This window comes from Rhincodon typus, chromosome 6, assembly GCF_021869965.1.
Source record: "Rhincodon typus isolate 14 chromosome 6, sRhiTyp1.1, whole genome shotgun sequence".
NCBI lineage: Eukaryota > Metazoa > Chordata > Chondrichthyes > Orectolobiformes > Rhincodontidae > Rhincodon > Rhincodon typus.
Window position 1 is genome coordinate 34,855,569 of NC_063337.1, and position 21,362 is coordinate 34,876,930.

Genomic DNA, 21,362 nt, shown 5'->3' on the forward strand with positions numbered 1-21,362 from the left:
GATGTGCCATTGACCAAAAATTGAACTGGACTAGCCATACAAATGCAATGGTTGCAAGATCAGGTCAGAGGCAAGGAATACTGCAGCAGGTAACTCACCTCCTGACTTCTGAAAACCTGCCACCATCTATAAGACACAAGTCAGAATTATGATGGTAATGCTCCCATTTGCCTGGATGTGCAACTCCAACAACATTCCAAGTCTGACACCATCCAAGACAAAGCAGTGCACGTGATTGGCAACACATCCACTCCCTCCATCAGTGATGCATTGTCAGAGCAGTGTGTACCATTTACAAAATGTATTGCAGAAATTCACCAAAGCTCCTTAGACAGCACCTTCCAAATTCACAGCCGCTTCCATCTTGGAGGACTAGGCCAGCAGATACAAGGGAATGCCATTACCTTCAAGTTACCCTCCAAGCCACTTGCCATCCTGACTTGGAAATATACCACTGTTCCTTCAGTGTTATTGGGTCACCTATCTGAAACTAAAGTGTAATTACTTATAACATATGGGAACTAAAAGACAAAATGTGCCTTTGCTAAATCTAGTACCTTCAAGCATTTCCTGATATCATTTCAGTTAGCTGAAAATTGCCATCCGTGACACTGGGCCCTCAGGAGGCTGAGTTGCATTGTCTATTTTGCACTTTCAGTTGATGTTTGGAAACATTTCAGCCTTGTCTTTTACACTGACATGCTCATCTTCACCATAATGCCAGTCAATATTGTTCAGCCTATATAGGTGAGCAATTTTACTTGGTACCACTATATTTTCTAATGTAATAGCAGATGATCTCTTACTTTAAGACTAAGACAAAACAAATTTTTTGTTTTAATTAACAGCTGATTACAAGACACAATGCACCGCATAATTAGACCACTATCTGCTCACCTCCGAAGCCAAGCATGACAACGTGCAAGATCTTATTTGGGGTTGTGGCTTTCTGAACTGCTAAGTATTTCATGCTCAGTGTTTCATGAATTAACCCCAAAAGCTACCATGGAATTTAAATGATAGAAAGCTGGAGTGTACCAGTATTTGTTTCACAAGATGGGGACTTGTGCTTTATGCAAAAATCTTGTGGATCCAAAGCTGTCATAGTGATTTATGTGTTACTTCATTTCAGAGTTTCTCCTCTCCAAAAATCTGAAATAGTAGACATGGTGAAAAACCATGTCAATGCTATCACCCTGGCCATCGGAGATGGAGCCAATGACGTCGGGATGATTCAGACTGCACATGTTGGAGTGGGGATTAGTGGCAATGAAGGCCTGCAAGCCACTAACTCGTCTGATTACTCTATAGCACAGGTTAGAGACTTTAATACTTTGTCTCATTGATCATGATCAAAAGTCCACTTCATTGTTTACAAAATGCCAACTCCTGTACAAATGCAGTCAGAATGTTTTGCTACTGCATCAAAGTTGGTACCTTTTCTTACCAGGGCAAGCAAATGTATTATCAATTAAAATTTCATGTTACATAACCAGAAGACAGGAGGAGAGGGCGGAGCATAGAAATTGACTGTCTGACAGAATAATCATGGCTAATTGTGGGATTCAATTCCATTTGCCTGCCTGCTCAACCTTTGGTTTCCTATGAGATCAAAAATTTGTCTAGCCCAGACTTAAATGTATTTAATGATAGAAGATCCAAAACCCCCTCAGCTGGAGAATTTCAATGATTCACACCCTTCAAGGGAAGTAATTTATTCTCTTTTCAATCCTAAATGACGGGCCCTTACCCTGATCATGTGCCTCCTGTGGTTTAGATTCCTCAATCAGTGGAAACAATCAATGTCTATCCTGTCAAGCCCCTTCAGAACCTTGTAAGTTTCAGTGAGATCTTTTCTTTTTTTTTCCCTAAATGCCAAAGAATTTAGGTTCAATTTCTCAGTCTCCCATTAAATGACAACATTCTCATCCCAGGGACCAGTTTGGCGAACCTTTTCCTCACAGCTTAGCTTTCCGCCTAGCTTTGTATCATCTTCAGATTTCAATACATTACCCTGTCTCTTCTTCAAAATTGTTAGTATAGATTGTAAATAGCTGGAAATAACTTTGATTTAAAAAAAAAGTCTGAATATCATTATTCCAGAGATTGTGGTTTACTCAGAAGTATTTTCCTTGTAATTTGGAAATTTTCTTCCACTTCAGTGACTGATGCACTTTTGGCACCAATTCTCTTTACAGTGAATGACTCTCCAAACCCCATTCAAATGAAAAATAAATTTATAATCTTTCCACTGGTCTGATATAGAGTGTGAAGCATCTTTGTTTTCAAAGTTGCATGATAATCACTTAACCCGGAAGAACTGACTTCAGGTTGATGGTAGCCATCTCTTGGGGCTCCTATGTACACATTGTGAATTAACAAACCAACTTGCACCTTACAATCACAAATCATTGATACACTTTCCACTGCTGGCCCAGCAAGGACCTGCTTGCCCGGAGGATAAATTCTGTCAATCAGACTCGTAAGTAAAAGTAAACCTGAAATTCTCGAACCTTCCATCAAATTCCAAGTATAGATTGCGAGTTAATGTCGAATGTTAACCAGTTACATCTTTCATTGCCTGAAACATCCTCAATGTGATGACTCTATTCTCCCCTTCTTATGCTGTCTGTAATCAAATAAACCAACTTCTGTCAGGGTCCACTATTCATTACATGTTTTGTTCAAGAAACACTGTGGAACGTGCACCGTGGAGTGACACACTTCAGGATCTACAATGAAATTAAGTAGGTAGTTATAACACAAAGGATGGGCTTATAATCATATGATAAAGGAATGAGTGCCAATAGTCTTGTGCCAAGCTTTATATAGGATCTTCTTGCCTTCTATACAGAAGGAAAGATAATATATTTCTTGCACTCAGTGGAAGAAGTAAAAAATGTAGACTCTTCACTCAGTAAGTATGTGCTGAAGTTGGAAGGGTTGTGATTGGAAGCCCAGTACTGGTGAAAGGAAGGTGGACTGAAAGTAGTGCCTGATCATGTTATAAATACCACTATATTAGAATGATTTCTGATTCTTAATACAAAACAATTTCAGCCTTACTACACCGAGGAAATTACTGCAAGTAGATCTTTGATTTCGTAAACCTGATTATCATTTGAATGTTACAACATTTATAGTATCATTTAATTTTTTTTTTGCAGATTTGTCCATCCTGTGCGTTATTTGCTCTTTAGTGTTACTTAAAATAAGTCTTTGTGATACTGATAAAAGCTCTTTTACTTCTAGTTTTCATATTTGGAAAAACTTCTATTAGTCCACGGAGCTTGGAGTTATATCAGAGTGACAAAGTGCATCCTTTACTGTTTTTACAAAAATGTGGTGCTGTACATAATAGAGGTAAGGAGCCACATCTTTGACTGTTGCAATTTTCAGATGGAACAGATGTTGTTGACTTGTATTACCTTTCAGGAATAGCAGCTGAGTTTCAGATAATAGGACAATTTGAGGAGAGGAAATTTTCTCTATATTTACATGGAGTTTTGAGATTTCGGAGGTATTTGTTTTCTAGCCTCACTCAAAACGCATTTATTTAGTACCTTCGCCAAGAAAAATGTGGCAACATTCAGAGAGACACGAGGAAAGATGGTCGTATAGCCAAAAAAGGAAATGTTAGGAAGGATGGGCAAAAAACAGCACTGAACTAACTTCGGGAGGCATGGTGGCTCAGTGGTTAGCACTGCTGCCTCTCAGTGCCAGGGACCCGGGTACATTTCCACTCTTGGGTGACTGTGTGTGTGGAGTTTGCACATTCTCCCCTGTCTGTGTGGGTTTCCTCCCACAGTCCAAAGATGTGCAGACTAGGTGGATTGGCCTTGCTAAATTGCCCATGGTGTTTAGCGATGTGTAGATTAAGTGGGTTGTGGGTCTGGGTGGGATGCTCTGAGCGTCAGTGTGGACTTGTTTGGGCCCAAGGGCCTGTTTCTAAAGATTCTATGATTTATTTCCAAATTTCTTTTCTCAAAATGAATCACCTTGCAAGTACTTACAATGAATTCCTATCTACTACCTTTTAGTTCATTTCCCTATTTTAGCAAAACCTCTTTTGGCTTTCTTCAATTATGAGAATAATTATCTCTACCTTCCGTTCATCATCAAATTCTGGCATCACTCCTCTTGGTCTCTGTCCAAATTAGTCTGAAATCATTACCATTACTAGCCTGAGAACTGTATTATATTTTGTGCATGACTGCCCACTTCCATCCAAGCTTAGCTCTCTGCTTTCTCGCTTGCGAACAACTTTTAATCCAGTTTGCTAATTGCAAATTCTTTAGTTATTTCTAGTGTTCTTGCTTCTGGTAACTTGTTGAAGACTTTCCTGAAACTACATTTCCACATTTATTGTTACACATTTAAAGAATTCTATGATATTTGCCAAGCATGATCATCCCTTCTGAAATTGTTATTAGCTACTCGTAACTAATTTTCCTTTTCTAGATCAAAATCTTTAATTAAAGGCTTTTAAATTCCCCTTAGCAAGCTGGTCTACTGTTACTCAGGTTAGTTCAGTGAGACATTCTAAAATAATTGGCCACTATATTAGCCACTTTTCCGTCCTCCTGCACACATCAACACTCGGATCTAGGGTAATCTCTTCAGTAAAGACACCTATGAAATATTTACTGTTGCAGTTTTTGATTATCACTAATAAATTGTTATTTGTGTCTGCTCAGGAATTGAACTGCTCATTTAATAATTCTCTTTTCATTAATATACTTGTAAAATCATTTGTGCGGAACATGAATTTCAAAAATGAGTGGGTTGGGATTGTTTGCATCTTAACCACTGATACAATGTGGAACGGAGAGGTAAGGAGTAAAACAAATAGGTGGAAATGATTCCCAGTGAGAGAGGGAAAGGGAGAAAAAGGAAGCAGACAAAAGGTTTGCTGATAGTAAGCCAGAGAAGAAATAAAGGCTGAGTAGATGATAAAAGGAACTGTGAATAGTTGAAAATGGACTGGTTGTGCTGGGAATACCCCACACAGATCAGGACTTTGGGATGTCAGGATGGGTAATGACCATGGAAGGAGGTGTTCATGCATTGAAATTGTTAAATTCAGAATTGAGTCCTGAGAGTTGTAAGGTACCTAGGTGGAAGATTAAGTGCTGCCCCTCTAAGGGGACAAATGCACCCTAGTCAAATCCAATCAAAGTAGGGGCAGGCAATAAATGATAGCCCAATCAGTGACGCCACATACAATAAGTGAATTTAGAAGATCATTGAGGTAGGTGCCTGTCCCTGTATGCAAGATGTCCTACCAGCAGCATTACAGTGAAAGGAGTTGATGTACTCCAAAATGCAGCTTTGAATTGCATAACTGTAATGAAAGTGGGTGTCATGATGATGCAGTAAGGCTGATATATGTCCGATGCTGACGTCCATAGATAGGATGAGGTGAGAGTCGCTGCCCATGGAGTGCACGCTGAGATGTCAGTGCAAACAAAAAGCCAGAAGAGCAAGCAGTGAATTTAGTTGCCACACTGACTTTCATGCAGGGAATTGCAATATTGTTGTTTCTATCTGGCAGGTGGGAGAATGGGAAACTGTTTATAAGTAAAGCAAGATTAACTAACAATGAGATGTTAATCCATGCAAATGGCCTCTCACCACTCACTAACAAGATTCTCGTCCTGCTATTGCCAACACTTGTCTGGAAAATAGGACTTTTTACTCTCAACATCAGAAATCTCCTTATTGTCAATCTCAACTGATTTTCTCAACTTTCTCACCAAATACCTGTGTCATGCATGGGTTCAGAAGATTCCACCCATGGGTTAATTTTAGTTAGTTGGTTGAAGTCATACCTAGCACATAGGAAGATAGTTGTGATTATTGGAAATCAGTTATCTCAGCTCCAGGACATCTCACCAGAGGAGTTCCTTGGGGTCATATCCTGGGCCCAACCATCTTCAGCTGCTTCATCAATGACCTTTCCTCCATCATAAGGTCAGAAGGGGATTTCACCTATGATTGCAAATATTCAGCGCCATTTGCTACTCCTCAGATACTGAAGCAATTCATGTCTGAATCTATCAAAACCTTGACAGTATCCAGATTTGGCTGACAAATTGCGCCACAAATGCCAGGCAGTGACCATCTGAAACTAAAGATAGTCTTACCATCGCCTCTTGAAAATTCAGTTGCATTATCATCACTGAATGCCACACTACCAACATCCTAGGAGTTACCTTTGATCGGAAACTGAACTGGACTAACCACACAATTACTGTAATTGCAAGAGCAGGTCAGAAGCCAGGTATCCTGCAGCAAGTAACTCATCTTCTGACTCCCTAAAGGCTGTCCACCATCTGCAAGACACAAGTTAGGAACGTGATGGCACACTCCCATTTGCCTTGATGATTGCAGCAACATTCAAGAAACTTAACACTATCCATGACAAAACAATTCAGTTGATTAACATCACATTAACATCAATAGTGGCTCAGTGGTTAGCACTGCAGCCTCACAGCGCCAGGGATCTGAGTTCAGTTCCAGCCTTGGGCAACTCTCTGTGTGGAGTTTGCATGTTCTCCCTGTATCTGTGGTGATTTCTGTTGGGTGTTCCAGTATCCTCCCACAGTACAAAGATGTGCAGGCTAGATGGATTAGCTATCCTAAATGCAGGTTAGCTTGGGATGGGATGTTCTTTGGTGGCTTGGTGCAGACTTCGTGGGCTGAATGTCCTCTATCTGCACGGTAGGGGTTCTACGACTCTAAGTCAGTCAATAATTGTGTATGGAGGCTGGTACAATTACAACTTTTAAAAGGCATCTGGATGGGTGTATGAATATGAATATGAGGAGTTTGAAAGGATATGGGCCAAATGCTGGCAAATGTGACTAGATTAATTTAGGATATCTGGTTGGCGTGGACAAGTTGGACCGAAGGGTCTCAGTTTTCTGTACTGTATATCTCTATGTGCCAGAGAGCAGAGACAGGAGTGATAAACACTCTGGTAAGAAATCCTGCAAAATCCTTGAGTTTTGGGAACTCGTGTTTGCTCGGAAGTGAAAGTAACGGTCAGTTTAGTTTGCAGCTTATTTTAGATGTTTCAGAATGAGGTACTAGCTGAAGGAAAAGGTTTAGTAAAGGCACAGAAATTCAGTGAATGAACATCAGTTGCAAATGTGTCAGTCTGAGCAAGAAACCTTGATGTGAAGATAGCTGTAAATCTTTGATGTGGTTTGCGAGTTTGTAAAGAATTAAGGAAGGTAAGCTTGCACCTTTTTATGATATTTGTCATAAAATTATTCCAACATTTTTTGCTGGGTATAATATAGCTTTTATTTAATAAATATTTTATCATTCTTCTTAAAAATACACTAGCAAACTCTTGTGAATGTTATTTGTAATCAACCTTTCACGGTTTAAAGAAAGACAAAGTTTGGGTTTGTCAAGCTGGGTTTCACTCAGATCTGTTGTAACGAAGAAGCTGGAAAGTAATGTTGGTCAGAATCATGGCTTGCATGTTGTTGTGTAGTAGGCAGAGAAAGGTGACAAATTTCTGTGGGCAGCCACATATGAAGGGCCACACCATGATGCCTGTGGACCATAGTGTCTCCAGGGTGATGGGGGCCATTGGTCTTATGTGAGGTTGAAGAGGGCCACGTATAAAGTTGCTGCTGTTTTCTGCACTTTTCTTGGACATACTTTGACAAGACATGATAGACTGATTAGTAATGTTCAACCACATGGGATTCAGGGTGAGCTAGCCAATTGGATACAAAATTGGCTTAACAGCAGGAGACAGAGTGGTGGTGAAGGGTTGTTTTTCAGACTGGATGCCTATTAGCAACAATGTTCCACAAGCATCGCTGTTGGGTCCACTTTGTCATTTATATAAATGATTTAGAAGAGAATATAGAAGGTATAGTTAGCAAGTTTGCAGATGACACCAAAATTGGTGGTATAGTGGACAGTGAGAAAAGTTATCCAAGATTACAAAGAGATCTTGATCAATTGGGTCAATGGGCTGAGGAATGGCAGATGGACTTTAATTTGGATAAATGCAAGGTATTGCATTTTGGTAAAACAAACAGGAGTAGGACTTATACAATTAAAAGTAGGGCCTTGGGTAGTGTCGTAGAATAGAGAGACCTAGGGGTTCAGGTACATAATTTTTTGAAGTTTGCATCACATGTAGACAGGGTGGTTAAGAAGGCATTTAGTATGCTTGCCTTCGTTGCTCAGACCTTTGACTATAGGACTTGGAACGTCATGTTGAGTTATACAGGATGTTGATGAGGCCTCTTCTGTTTACTATGTCCAGTTCTGGTTTCCCTCTTTTAGGAAGGATATTATCAAGCTGGAGAGGGTTCAGAAAAGATTTACCAGGATGTTGCCAGGAGTAGAAGGTTTGAGTTGTAGGGAAATGCTGGATAGGCTGGGACTTTTTTCACTGGAGTGTAGGAGTTTGAGGGGTGACCTTTTAGGGGTTTTCAAAAGCATGAGTATAGATAAGGTGAGATAACAAGGTGTAGAGCTGGATGAACACAGCAGGCCAAGCAGCGTCAGAGGAGCAGGAAAAGGAAATAGATAAGGTGAATGGCAGGTGTCTTTTCCCTATGGTGAGGGAATTTTAAGACTGGGGGCATATTTTATTGTGAGAGAAGGAAGATTTAAAAACGACATGAGGAGCATTTTTTTTTTTACACAAAACATGGTTCAAATATGGAATGAACTTGAAGTTGTGGTCAGCATGGACGGTTAGACCAAAGCATCTGTTTCTGTGCTGTAACTGTATGGCTATGACTCTATATCTTTCTGTGAAGATCATGTCCACTGTGCTTCTTAGTGAATGGAATCCATAGTTTGACTCCTGCAGGAGCTCTACAGCCATTGGGAGAAGATGATTTGTGTTAACTGGGTGGGGCGATTAGACAGGTACAGAAGAAAAGCTATGAAAGGATTATGGAACAAGAATGAGTGATTTATGGTAAAGGCTGTGTTTAAATGGGAACCAATATAGATCAGTGAGCATAAGGGATATTGTTGAGCATCCATCCCACTGTTGCTGTACCGTCCAGTGTGTCAACCATTTCACCTCAGCGAGATTGCTCAGCTCTCTAAAGCTATCTTAATTCAATCTGGTATTCTAGTTTCCCTTTCTAATTTGAGGTAACTTTGCAACAGTATGGTCACTATTCCCAAGCACTCACTCATCTCACTCATCTACCTGTCCTATCTCAAGTACTCAGATGCAGCAAAATATGTGCCCTTGTATCTGACCAATGTACTGCTTTGAGGAGGGGATCCTGGTCAGATTTTGGTAATTCTATTTCCTTTTCTCCATTTACTTCCCCTCTAGCCTTTCATTAACATATTCTTGAACAAAAATATTATTCCAGCTCATCTCTCACAAGACTGCACACGTGCTTGTCTGAAATGCATTTCAGCTCATTCAGTAAAATCATTGTCTCTGCTTTTCATTAATTTTTATATTAAAATGCACGAAAATCAAAGAATTCATGATATCTGCAAGCTTACTAATTCCTACTCGAGTTCAAATCTGATTTAGCACAAGCTGATGACCTCACCAGCAAATCTTTAAGTAGACTTGAACTAAATGCATTCTACTTGGCACTATCTCATGTATAGCTTTGTTTGTCATCAGTTCAGACTTAGGCAAGTGACAGACTAGTAGCATCAAAAGTGACTCGCCAGGTCATTGTATAAGGTTAAAGCTGCAGTACGGGTCATTATGCTGCACGCAATAATGCTGGCATGCAGACTCACCTTTTCAACCATGGGTTTTATATTTAGTCAGTCCACTGGATCAACAGAGTTCATCTTTGACCTGTGCCGTTTGTTTCAGATCATGGAGAGAGGAGAAACAAGTGTTGTGATAGGAAGTCAATGAAGAAATTTTTCAACTGATGGCTGCTAAAACGAAATTTTTTTCAATCAGACATTAAACTGCTAAAAGGAAAATGAAATCCCTAACTTAGATATAAGTTTCACATTCTATTTTAATCCAGAAAGGAACTTTTCAAACCCCCTTTATTCATTCACGGGGTGAGGGCATCGCTGGCTAGGCTAGTATTCATTGCCCATCCCTAACTGCTCAGAGGGCAGTTAAGAGTCTACCACATTGCTGTGGGTCTGGAGTCACATGTAGGCCAGACCGGTAAGGATGGCAGTTTCCTTCCCGAAAGGACATTAGTGAACCAGATTAGTTTTTCTGACAATCGACAATGTATTCATGGTTATCATTACAATCTTAATTCCAGATTTCTTTCGTTGAATTCAAATTCCACCATCTGCCATGGCAGGATTTGAACACGGATCCCCAGAACATTGGGTCTGGGTTTCTGGATTAACAGTCCAGCGATAATACCATTTGGCCATCACCTCCCCCTTCCTCATTCACTACTTATTACTACAATTTAGGCCTAGAATAAAAGAGTTTTAATGCTGCAGGTGTATACACAAAAAATAAGTACTGTTAGTTCAGATAATTGGTGTTTTGATTTGATTTATGACAGTCACATGAACTGAGATACAGTGAAAAGTATTGTTTAGTGTGCTAACCAGACAGATCATTCCTTCCATAAGTACATTAGGGTAATAGAACAGAATGCAGAATATGGTGTTACAGATAGAGAAGTCGCAAGGAAAGATCAACTGTAATATATGAAGTCCATTCATAAGTCTGATAACAGCAGGGAAGAAGCTGATCTTAAATCTGTTGGTACGTGTTTTCAAACTTCTGTATTTCTGTCTGATGGAAGAGTGTAGAAGAAAGTATAACTGGGGTGAGAGGGCTCTTTGATTATGTTGGCTGCTTTAGCAGGAAGTGTAGATGGAGTCAATGGAAAAAAGGCTGGTTTTCAAGATGAACTGGATTGCATTAACAACTTTCTGTAATTTCTTGTGGTCTTGGGCAGAGCAGTTGCCATACCAAGCTGTGATGCATCAGGATAGGATGCTTTCTATGGTGCATCTATAAAAATTGGTAAGAGTCATTGTGGACATGCCAAATTTCCTAGCCTTCTGAGGAAGTAGAGGCATTGATGTACTTTCTTGACTGTAGCATCAACGTGGATGGACCAGGGTAGATTGGTGATAGTTATTCCTGAGAACTTGAAGCTCTCAACCACCTCTGCCTGAGTACCATTGATACAGACAGGGGTGTGTCCTTCACTCTGCTTCCTGAAGTCGATGACCAATTCCTTTGTTTTGCTGCCATTGAGGGAGAGATTGTTGTCTTTACACCATGCCCCTAAGCTGGTTGTCTCTTTCCTGTACTCTGTCTCATTGTTTGAGATTCGACCCACTAAAGTGGTGTCATCAGCAAATTTGTAAATGGACTTAGAGCTGAATTTAGCCACACTGTAATGAGTTTATAAGAAGTTTAATAAGGGCACCCTTGCGGGGAACCAGTGTTGAAGTTACTAAACAGCAGAGGCTGGTATTAATCGCTGTTTTTCACCACATTATGCAAACTGACTTGCTATTATCTGAGTCCTTTGGCATAATTTTACTCTTGTTATTATATGAACAAAAGGGTGCAAATACAATAAGTATCTTTTATTCTTGTGCGAGTATCAACATTTCACATATTGAGGTACTGGGGAAACAGTGAACTTGTGTTATTTGTTCAGGTATGGTGTAATTTCTTGCTTGCTGTCTAGTTTTATGATCATTTGAACTGGGTTCCATAATTTTCCTCTACTTGTAGTTCTCCAGTTTTCCATGTTGGACAAAGTGTGATAAATTTCAGTACCTATTGTCGAGCTGCTTTCTTTTACAAGCCTGCCTTATGATGGAGAAAATGCAACAAAATACTTCATATTACTTCTCTAATCAGGTTATATTAAACATTTTCTGCTGAATCTATCCTCTTACTTTGATCCACTTTGACCTTGGAAGAATTTTCATTTATTTCTTCTGGCTCGCTTGCCCTCTGGCTACTTCTCTGTCTGGGGATTGGCCAATACTGCTGCCAATCAAAACTGCTATCACATTGCCCCAGAAGGAAGCCCCATTCAAATCATTTAATGCTGTGAATGGAAATTGTCTCTCTGAACGAAGATCTCATGTGAATGCCTTATAGAAGTATCTCAAAGTGATAGTCCTGACCATTCCAATAACTTTTAAATTGTTGCAAATATACGTAATACAAAATGACATTAATAGTTTTACCCCATTTCCTTCCATATAACAGACAAGTGGACTGATTCTAGATTTGCCATTAATATGTATATTAGGTCTCCTCTGTATACCATGGGAAAATAATGATATACTAATAATGTCATCGGAGCAGTGATCCAGAGGCCCAAGCAAATGCCTTGGGATCTTGGATTCAAATGCTACTGGCATTCAAATGGCAGCTAGCAGAATCTGATTCAATTAATAAATCTGGAATGTAAATTTAACCTCAACACCATGAAACCATCATCGATGGTGTAAAAAAACAGCTGATTTCATTAGGAAGGGAATTCTGCAACCCTTACCTGGTCTGGCCTACTTGTGACTCAAGCTCGACAGTGATATGGTTGACTCTTAACTGTCTTCTGAAATGGCCAAGCAAACCACCCAGTTTAAGGGCAACTAGAGACTGGAAACAAATCCAGACCTTGTCAATGATGCCCACATCCCATAAATGAATAAAGATAAAATAAACCAGCCATGAGGAGTTTAGATCAGCAAACCCATATGCTGAGAATAGTCTTATTTAGAAGTGGATTCAAAATTACATGCATTAGAGGGCAGGTCAGTGGCCAAACACACCCTACACTGGGCCCCTGGTTTAATTTCTCAGCAGTTCACACTCAACCAAGACCAACCAATCCAAAATTCCTGTCCAGGATGGGGCTGAGATGTTCTCTACTCATGTCACATATACTGTTCAGGTTGATGGATGGTAAGAAGGATTCAGTGAGGAACCAGAGTCTTGCTCACCATAGGAAACTGTCCCTCCATATCCTTCTGTTCTCATAAGATGAGAAAATAGAACAGATGTTGTAACAAAGTGCTGCAGTTCAATACTTATTGTGGAGTTCCACCAACAACCAATTGATCACAACCTATGCTGGTGGTTGAAATGTTTGCAGATTTTTGTGAAAAAATATCAGCTGGAGATTTTAATATTCCACATATTATGTAAAGCCAGTTATTTAAATTTTTAGAAATTATACTTCTATCTGGAGTTTTTGTAATCCTCCTTTATCGCCGTATGCCAATTGCAATTATGTAATACTGATTTCATCAAAGGAAACTGAAGTGGAGAATAGATTGATCTAAGAACATCTCTGATCACTGTCAATGGCAATAACCAGGTTTCTTATCTGATGATAAACCTGTGTTTTTCAGATGTTCTCAAATGCTTTTTTTCAAAAAAAAATTTGAAGATAGAGCCAACCTCCAACTCAGGCACTGCAACATACAAACATCAAAAACATTTATATGCTTTGGAGAAGTTCATCAGTGGCAGTATCCCTTTTTGATGCTAAACACAGTCAAACTTCAAAACTACTAAAGATATATTACGCAGAATCTTCATTGAGTGCAGCCCAGTCTCCCATTAATCATCCATACATGTATTGTTTGTCTTGAACAGATTACAGTATGTAGTCTTTCAAATAATTTTGCTTTTGAGTGTTTGTGTTTACAGGTTACCATTGAAAATGACTTAATTCAGTTTTGTGACACAGTGCCGTAAAATAATGAGGATATGTTGTACAATTTATACAATTGTATTGTCCTCTCATAATATGTCAAAGAAAGTTAATTGTTGTATTCTTTATGGTTGTGTATCCTTACTTTTTATTATCGTCATGCAAGATACCATTAATTTCTAAAAATATGCGTCATCTTGAAAGTTCTGGCCTGATGGGTCTTTTTACTGGCAATTTTATTGCAATATAACCCAGCTCCAAAGTTAACTTATGAACACTTTGATCTCTCATCTATCACTTCCATAGAGATCTTCAAAGCTTTTGATGACCTGGCACCATGCAGTTCCATATATGTTGCAAATATGTGGCCTCCTAGCAAAGAAAGCTATGTTCTTGGATGGTTCGTTTTCTCTCAACTTGTTGTCTGTGAGAAAAATGGTTGTTGGTTTCTTTGCTGTTTGATATTCCAGTAATTCAGGATGCTCCTGGATACTTACTTTATCGTTTTAGAAACTTCCTGATGTACACATCTGCACTCCTGTCTATTCCCACTTCCATAACATGGCCTGACTCTCTTAGCTCATCTGCTGTTTTTACCTTTAGACCTCTTTCCAATGCATTCCTGGCTGGTCTCCCACATTGTATCCTTCAGGAGCACCTCCAAACTTTAGTGTCTTGACTTAACTTGCAACAAAATCCAATTTGCTTGTCACCCTTGTGTTCACTCACCTACATTGGTTCCCAGTCAACTGTTGCCTTAATTTTAAAATTCACATCCTTGGCTTTCATATCTGTCTGTGGCCTGGTCCCCTCCCTATCTCTGTAATCTTCTCCACCCCCTCTACCTCTGGCCTTTAGTGCATCCCCATTTTTAATTGCGTCACAATTGATGGCTGTGCTTTAATTTGTCTACATCCCAACCTCTGGAATCCCCTTCTTACACTTCCACAACTTCTGACCTCACTCTCCTACTTGAAGGTATTCTTTAGAATCCTGCTGTTTGACCAAACCTAATTTTACCTTAGGTGATTGAACATGATTCCTTGTTTTATAATACTCCTCTGATGTTTCATTACATTAAAGGCATCATCAAAATACAAGTTGCTATTACTGATTGAATTCTATATTCTCAACTCTACTTCAGAGTGTAGGCTTTTAGGGTTTAAACTCACAGAATCATTACAAAGAAAGAACAGACTAAAAGAGATGACAAAGCCTCTGGGATTCTTGAGTTGATAGAGTCATATGATAAGCCATCAAGTCAACACACAGTGATTCTAGAGGAAGTTGGATTTTTGTGAGCTGTGCCCCCATCACAAAAGGATTGTAAAAAGACTTTTGTGATTTCTGTAACTTAAACGTTTTCTTTCACGTTTTCACAGAACTATTGTATTCAAAGGGTCATATTAAATGTGGTTATTAAAGCATAGTGGAGTTTGTAAAATCTTAAGTTTCCATATTGACCTTTGCCACCTTCTACAGGCACCATTTTATTGGATTTCACAGAAGCACAGCCCACCTAAATCATTCATGTAGAACAGGCGGTAGACCACCAAATAGATGATAAAGAAAAATATGCTTCAAACTGTGCATTAATCATTAAGATGTGGAAAAGACTTCTGTTGTAATCACATTAGTAATTACAAGCTTAAGCAAAATTTAACCGTTGCTACTGGTGTATTGCCAATGCCCTTGAAGAGAATTAATCTGATCAATTAATGTTGTCTATTGCTGAATAAGTGGGTGTTAATCAACCTGCCACAGCTACACACATGAAATACATTTGTCATGGAGAACCTCCATAAAGGTGCATTAATTGTTACAATGCCCAAAAAATGCCTGGCTTACTGATGAGAACAGCTTTGATATTACGACTGATAGAAGATTGAGTTTTGAAAGCCATACAATAAGACAAAAGTATCTAAGTTTTGTTCTTTTATCTTTAAGTAATTATTTTCATCAAACTCCTTTACAAATACTGAAAATTTAATAGATCTTAGCATGGTAAGCTCAGTACCAGAATGGAAACTGAGAAAACATGAAGTTTACTTCAAAGTTCGAGGGTTTCCGTTGTGATTTGACTTGAGGATACTTCACATTGACTTCTGATGCTCTCTGAGCAACCAGAGATGGGAAGAAAATATTGTCCCACCAGCATACTAAGACTAAACAACCAACAAGTAACTTTCTCCAATAATCCATTTTTATTATGTTTCACTATACCTGCCTTTGTTTCAAATTGATCCAACATTTAGGGATACATTCTTTATCTAAATTTGACATTTTATACTTTGATTGCATCAACCCTCACCAGATCTACCTGAGCTTTTCTCAAGTTACTTTGCTGGAATCATTTCTTACCTGTCATTTTCCGGGGTTTATTACTCGTGCAAGGATTATAATTATAGAATCTTATAACGCAGTAAGAGATCTTCAACATGTTGCTGGCTCTTTGAAAGTATTATTTGGCCCATAAACCCTGCAGGCATTTTGTCCTCAGGTAACTGTCTCACTGCCTTTGAAATTAGTATGGAATCAGTTTCCACTGCATTTCATGAAGTGTTCTGGATTTGGAGAAATCTGGAGTGGAAAAAATTCTCCATATTCCCCTCAGATTCTTTGCCATTGATTTTAAGTGTATGGATAATCCTAACTGCAATCTCTCCTTATAACTGAAGTCTGTCATCCCTGATAATATCTTGCTAAACCTCATCCTACCTATACCAAAGCATTTACATCTCTCCTTTGTGCCCTGAATTGTCAACAGTACTCTAGCTGAGATTTAACCTGTGTTACAAAGTTATTACATGATCCATAAATTATTCTTTCATGTGATATAGGCATTATTGGCAAAGGCAATATTTGTTGCCCCCAATTACCCTTGAACAGGATGGCATGTCAGGCCATTTCAGAGGGCAGTCTGCATTAAGTGTAGGCTAGAGCTGCTAAGGATGGCAAATATTCTTTCCCTGAAGGAAATTAGTGAATGAAATGAATTCTGCAACAATCTATGGTAGTTTCATAGTCACTATTATTGAGAATAGCTTTCAATTCCCTTTTGCTGTTTAGAAACATAGAAATAGGAGCAGTTGTAGGCCCTTTGAGCCTGCTCCACTACTCAGTATGATCATGGCTGATCATCCAACTCTGTACCCTTTCCTGCTTTATTATTTTGTGTCCCTGTATTAGCCCAAGTAACCGGTATGATTTTTTAACCTCACTGTGTCCAAAGACATTCAAGTATGTAAAAGACTCCCTCAAACTTGACAACGTAATCTTGACATTTCTCAAATCTGTTTTTGATTTGACCCACTCCAAAATCTTCCTCATTCATTTCTGCTCAATCTCAACCTGCCATAAACCTTTCTATCCACACTTTGACCCCTTCAGCACACACTCAAGCACCCTGTCAACTTCTACTCATTTTCCGTTTTGTTCATTATAAGTTACCATGGAAAGCTATCTAGCGTCAGCTTAAACATTTGACTTTTTGGCTTTGATTGAGAATTGTGCCTTATTTAGTGGCTGGGACAATGACTAGTTGTGGAAATAAGTAAAATGCTGCCAATACTGGAAATCAGAAATAAAATCAGAACAAGTGTAAACACTCAGCAGGTCAGGCAGCACCTGTGAAGAGAGATAAATGTTTCAGGTTGATGTTTTGATCAGTCATCTGCTAAAAGTTATTAACCTGATATGTTAACTCTGTTTCACCATCCACAGGTGCTCCCTAAATTACTGCAAATTGGATGTTGATTTTCTACAGACACCTCTGTGATTAGAAGTTTCTAGTATCTGTCTGTGGTCATTGACTACTGCCTCCCCAAACACATGAGCTGGTACATGAAAATACCTTTGTTTCAGAACCCAGCACCCCAATGCATATTTCATCTCCATTTGCCATAATAAAGCATGTATTTTCTGTACAAAACAAAGATTAGTGCTCAGAAAACAACAAATAACTTTTCCTATCGAAAAGATGATGTTTTCATTTTTTATACATTCATTCATGGGAGCTGGTTGGCATTGGCTGGCGTATATTTATTGCACGTCCATTGTTGCCCTTGAGAAGGTGGTGGTAGAATCATAGACCCATATATTACAGAAGATATCCTTCGGCCCATCAGGTCAAGCCAAAAATATACCATTATTTGCACAGGTCCCACTTCCCCATGCTAGGCCCATAGCCTTGAATGTTACAATGCCTCAGGTGCTCATCCAAGTATTTTTGTAAAGGTCGTGAGGTTTCCTGCCTCAACTACCCTTGCAAGAAATACATTCCAGACCCCCACCATTCTCTGGGTGAAAAGGATTTTCCTGAAATGGAGAGCTGCTCTCTTGAACTGCTGTAGTCCATTTGGTGTTCAACCACAATGTTATTAGAGAGGGTGTTCCAGGTGTGCCAAACAAGCAACCTGCTATGTCCTGAGTGTAGTTGGAGTTATGTTCATCCAGCTAAGTGAGAAGTATTCCATCACACTTCTGACTTGTAGATAGCAGACAGGCTCTGGGGAGTCAGGAGGTGATCTACCAGCTGCAGGATTCCTAACCTCTGACCTGTTCTTGTAGCCACTGTATTTATATGGTGAGTCCAGTTCAGTTCTGGTCAATGGCACCTCCCAGGATGTTGATGCTGTACACTTTGTACAATTCAGTAAAAGGCAAAAAGAACTCTGTTGGGTCTTACAATTGTCTACCTAAATGCTGACCATGTCAAGTAATATTTTGGATCATAGAATGTATGCCTATAGGCATGGTCAGTAACACTGAAACGGAGCATTACGTAATGTAAAAGTCAAATGTAATATTGATTTTTAATGTCAGTATTAATAACATCCATTGACTGGACACCTTGTTCACTACTTTTATCACCTCTTCAATGAGGATCATCAGATGTGACCCAGTTATTTTAATCAACTCCAGGGTAGGTGGGACTTGAACTCGGACCTTCTAGCACAACTACCACTATGCAACAAGACCCTTTGGACATGCCGTACGCCTTAGAAATTCATGTTTACTTGTGAAACAACTGATAAATACTGAGTAGCAGTTATTCCACTCATTTGAGCAAATTTAAACTTTTCCCTGACAATTAACCGTTTATACTAAATGGTATGATCTTAACAATCTAGTTATTTTAATAGGATAATAATTAATGTAATAGCATCTGTTTCTAATGTCATTTGTAGCTGAATTAAATAGTAATGTAATACCATAGTGATACTCAAAATGTTTACCTGGAAAATGGCACCTCACCTCCTAAACTTCATTTTGCCACACAGTTTTTAACCATATAATTCTCATAAATTTATTCTGATGATACAGGATAGATTATTTCACAACAAATTCTCAAATTGCTTAACACAAGCTGGTTGGCTTATCCTAGAAAGATGGAGCTTCTGTTTTTATTCTGCCTTTTCGTGTCTCCGCATAACCCACAATCTTTCTCAGCCAGTGATTTTGTTTTGAAATGTAATCACTGTGATTTGGTAGACAGATCTTTTTAACAGTTTGCCCACAGTCATGTTCCATGAACAGTACCTTAGATGAATAACCAATTAATTTCTTTTTAGAGTTAAGGTTGCCACTGCTCTAAATAATGGCCTGGGAATTACAGCCATCCAACCAGGCTTCAGTTTATCTCCCTCAACATTAATTTGAGCTATCAGTCAGATTGGTTGTGTTTACATTTATTCATTTGTAAATGAATGGACAGTGTTGTGAGAGATAGTAGGAACTGCAGATGCTGGAGAATCCGAGACAACAAGGTGCAAGGCTGGATGAACACAGCAGGCCAAGCAGCATCATAGGAGCAGAGAGGCTGACGTTCGGGCCTAGACCCTTCATCAGAAAAGGGGGAGGGGAAGGGGGTTTTTAAATAAATAGGGAGAGAGTGGGAGGCGGATAGAAGAGGGATGGAGGAGAGGATAGGTGGAGAAGAAACAAACAGGTCGAAGAGGCGGGGATGGGGCCAGGAAAGGTGAGTGTAGGTAGGGAGTTAGGAAGGGGATAGGTCAGTCCAGGGAGGACGGACAGGTCAAGGGGGCGGGATGAGGTTGGTCGGTAGGAGATGGAGGTGCGGCTTGAGGTGGGAGGAGGGGATAGGTGGGAGGAAGAACAGGTTAGGGAGGCAGGGACGAGCTGGACTGGTTTTGGGATGCGATGGGGGGAGGGGAGATTTTGAAACTTGTGAAATCCACATTGATACCATTGGGCTGCAGGGTTCCCAAGCGGAATATGAGTTGCTGTTCCTGCAACCTTCGGGTGGCATCGTTGTGGCACTGCAGGAGGCCCAGGATGGACATGTCGTCTGAGGAATGGGAGGGGGAGTTGAAATGGTTCGCGACTGGGAGGTGCAGTTGTTTGTTGCGAACCGAGCGTAGGTGTTCTGCAAAGCGGTCCCCGAGTCTCCGCTTGGTTTCCCCGATGTAGAGGAAGCCACACCGGGTACAGCGGATGCAGTATACCACATTGGCAGATGTGCAGGTGAACATCTGCTTGATGTGGAAAGTCTTCTTGGGGCCTGGGATGGGGGTGAGGGAGGAGGTATGGGGGCAGGTGTAGCACTTCCTGCGGTTGCAGGGAAAAGTGCCGGGTGTGGTGGAGCTGGAGGGGAGTGTGGAGCGGACGAGGGAGTCACGGAGAGAGTTGTCCCTCCGGAAAGCAGATAAAGGTGGGGAGGGAAAGATGTCTTTGGTGGTGGGGTCGGATTGCAGATGGCGGAAGTGTCGGAGGATGATGCGTTGGATCCGGAGGTTGGTGGGGTGGTACGTGAGGACGAGGGGGATTCTTTTTTGGTTTTTATTGCGTGGACGGGGTGTGAGGGATGAGGTGCGGGAGATGTGGGAGACACGGTTGAGGGCGTTCTCGACCACCGAGGAGGGGAAGTTACGGTCCTTGAAAAACGAGGACAACTGAGATGTACGGGAGTGGAATGCCTCATCCTGGGAGCAGATGCGGCGGAGGCGAAGGAATTGGGAATAGGGGATAGCATTTTTGCAGGAAGGTGGGTGGGAGGAGGAGTATTCTAGGTAGCTGTGGGAGTCGGTGGGCTTGAAATGAATATCGGTTTCTAGGTGGTTGCCCGATATGGAGACAGAGAGGTCCAGGAAGGGGAGAGAGGTGTTAGAGATGGTCCAGGTAAACTTAAGGTTGGGGTGGAAGGTGTTAGTGAAGTGTATGAACTGTTCGAGCTCCTCGTGGGAGCACGAGGCGGCGCCGATACAGTCATCAATGTAACGGAGGAAGAGGTGGGGTTTAGGGCCGGTGTAGGTACGGAAGAGGGATTGTTCCGCTCCTCCTACCTCCGACGCCGATCCGCCCATCACCGATGCGGACGCAACTCCACCCACCGCCGGCGCAACTCCGCCCACCGCCGACACCGGCACAGCTCCGCCCACAGCCAACGCCGACACAGCTCCGCCCACAGCCGACGCCGACACAGCTCCGCCCACAGCCGACGCCGACACAGCTCCGCCCACAGCCTCCACAGCCAGCAGCTCCAGAGGAGACAGCAGCACCCAGCCCTGCCGAGTCTTCACCATCCCCCCAGACCTACCCCTTACTGAGGATGAACGGTCAGTCCTCAGTAAAGGGCTCACCTTTGTCCCCCTCCACCCACAGATCAACGAATACCGCTCACGCTTGGACATAGAGCAGTTTTTCCGCCGCCTCCGCCTCCACGCTTACTTCTCTGACCGTGAACCTAACCCCCCC

The 21,362-nt window shown here is 40.8% G+C and overlaps 1 protein-coding gene across 1 annotated transcript in view; it reads left to right on the plus strand.

Annotated features, from left to right (window-relative positions):
* atp8a2 (ATPase phospholipid transporting 8A2) overlaps positions 1–21,362 on the plus strand; it is a 701,479-nt gene that overhangs the window by 569,141 nt on the left and 110,976 nt on the right. The window contains exons 28-29 of the mRNA XM_048597580.1: positions 1,133–1,316; positions 3,253–3,363. Of these exons, the coding sequence (XP_048453537.1) occupies positions 1,133–1,316; positions 3,253–3,363 (295 nt within the window). The remainder of the gene's footprint in view (positions 1–1,132; positions 1,317–3,252; positions 3,364–21,362) is intronic.